We start from the raw sequence: 2691 nt of genomic DNA, 5'->3' as shown, positions 1-2691 counted from the left end.
AGTGTTTGTACTATGCTTTACTATGCTATGCATGTTTGAGATGCTGATTAAGTGTCTGTTCTATGCTTTACTATGTTATGCATATTTGAGCTATTGATTAAGCATCCGTACTATGCTATGCATGTCTGAGATGCTGATTGAGTGTTTGTACTATGCTTTACTATGTTATGCATGTTTGAGATTCTGATTGAGCATATGTACTGGGCTATGCTATGCTATGCATGTTGAATATGCTAACTAAGCATATATATTAGGCTATGGTATGCCATGCATGCTTGCGTTCCTGGTTAGCGCCTGACTATTCTGTATTACACCATGCGTGTTTGAGATGCTGAATACGCATTTGTATTATGCTTCATACATTATAATCAACTTAGCGGCAGCACAGACAGTAATTAGTTCCGAATTTATGAACCGGTCTAAGTTTTGGTAAGTGCTTGAAATTGAGTAGTTTCAGCGTGTATAACACTGTATCAATATTGACTATGTAAAGTGTTGCTGAGTGTAGGACTCTAAAACGCAGGCTGCAATCTGTGGTACTGCACATGGCCTTTCGACGACACCCATTAGAATATAACGCTTACGACAGAGTGACGGATGTCAGACATGTCACGTATCATTATGCACAATAAGTCAGTCTGTGAGATAGAACTTTCAGCACGGGTAAAATTGGCTCGAAATGAGCCCATGGCCAGGACAGGCAACCACGCGTGTTTGGCCCACAACACTATAAATGTCACACTGACAAGTATGCGCATGTGTAACCATACCAAGCAATTGAAGGTACGCGCACATCCTACAGATATACACATCATGCATAAAATCGACTATCACGCTTGAATCTGCATACCACTCTCTCGTATCCTCTCAGCTTCCGGACATGCCGATGTCTTCACGTATTCAATCACCTCCGCATGTGCACGTTTGAATACGCATATACGCTTATCCAATTGTCGTAGGAGGGTCGTATGCGCCATTGATTCATGTGGAGGTGATATAGAAGCAGAACCTTGTTGTGTACGCATTGCATGTACTTTGGATACAACAGCATCTTTTTCATTGGTATTTGTATCTCTGCGCACGGGATTACTTTTATCGTTCTCGGCTTCATGTTTCACTATGTACGCTGTTTTGCTTCCATTCCTATCAGTTTTTTCAATGTGTCCTATGTCTGGTTGTGTATCCTCAGATACTGATACGTTCTGTCGTACACTATCTGCATTATCTACGTCACACGCACGCGTCACTTCCGGGACATGGTCTATCGCACTGTCGATCTTCTCACCACTAAAGACACATACTTCTTTCGGTTGAGTGTGAGCATGTCTGCTTCTAGTGGCACCTGGAGGCGTGTTGGTACAGTTCGCCATCGAGACGTCTTGAGTAGCCATAAACAGGCTACCTCATATGACTACCTACAAGGAATGGAGTGTGAAGCCTCTGAGGAAGTAGTAGTGTTCATTACTGTCTCTATGTATACATGAGTGACATACGTGCAAACCGTTTGATACGCATAATTGTGTGAGAACACTACCACAAGTCGCTTATATATACGTCAGTTCCCTCACAGCCCATGAATATAAATATACAACATACTTCGTTATATAAATATATTTATTTACCTTATTTACATATATTTACAGAGGCCATTTAGCCGACTATTTGCGCGCGCCCACGTTTGTACCAATCAGTGGCGGTTTGTTGATTATAGTTTATCAGTTCTGACTTACGTGTGTGTACCTTCTTGACATCTTTTCCCAGACTGTGACTAATAATATTTATCTTTTTTATTTATTTTTAAAAACAAAATTGTGTAGTTACGTGTGAGTTGTGACTTGACAAGTTGACAGGTTGTCAGCAGCTGTTCACTTATGGGTTCATACAGATAAATAATAAACATATATATTCATTTCATATTTATGTGAACATTATTACGTATATGTATGTATACATGCACATGCTGACACGCTTGTCTTTCACACCTATCGTCGTCCACACTACTGCCATTGCTACTTAAATTGATTGCCCTGGGAAATTCGTCAAGCGATGACCTTCGCAAACGAACGCGCTCTGCGTGCGATGAGCACATTGCGCACGCTAGCTGCAACTAATCTAGACAACTGTATGTATTTGACATATGTATACACATACGTGTATCGTATCTAACAACTACAAATAATCGCATTACTTGTATACAAGTGACTTCCATATAATATGTGTAACAAATTACAAGTATTCGGCTTGATGTGTATAAATGTGACGTCCGTGTACTCTTGGACTGGTGAACTGTTTGTATTGCCATCTGTGTGCAAGTTCGTTGGATGCGAGTCTCTTTAACAAATTAACTCGTGGGTGGACGTGTCCCTTGATACCTGCATGGGTTTGTATCCACTTATGCGTGAGTTATTCGGTAGATATATTCACGCTTAACTCATAGCACATATATAACAATATTCATAACTCCACTACAAAACTCAAACGCGCAAATGACCGCAATGATGCGAGTGCTTTAGCTGTTCAAGGGTACACACACACACACACGCACACACACATATATATATATATATATATACATGCACACACACACACTCACTCACTCACTCACTCACACTCACTCACTCACCCACTCACTCACTCCCTCACTCACTCACTCTCACTCACTCACTCACTCTCACTCACTCACTCACTCTC

At 40.9% G+C, this 2691-nt stretch overlaps 1 protein-coding gene across 1 annotated transcript; it reads right to left on the bottom strand.

Moving 5' to 3' along the window:
• Positions 1–850: 850 nt before the first annotated feature.
• Positions 851–1370, bottom strand: SARC_14101 (hypothetical protein; the record flags this gene model as incomplete). The annotated part of the gene is made up of 1 exon (XM_014291766.1): positions 851–1370. A coding segment is annotated over one exon (520 nt), but the record flags the coding sequence as incomplete, so codon positions are not given.
• Positions 1371–2691: the final 1321 nt, after the last annotated feature.

Source organism: Sphaeroforma arctica, assembly GCF_001186125.1.
Source record: "Sphaeroforma arctica JP610 unplaced genomic scaffold supercont1.4148, whole genome shotgun sequence".
Classification (NCBI taxonomy): domain Eukaryota; class Ichthyosporea; order Ichthyophonida; genus Sphaeroforma; species Sphaeroforma arctica.
The sequence above is the reverse complement of the archived record's forward strand: the minus strand, read 5'-3'. Positions and strand labels throughout refer to the sequence as shown.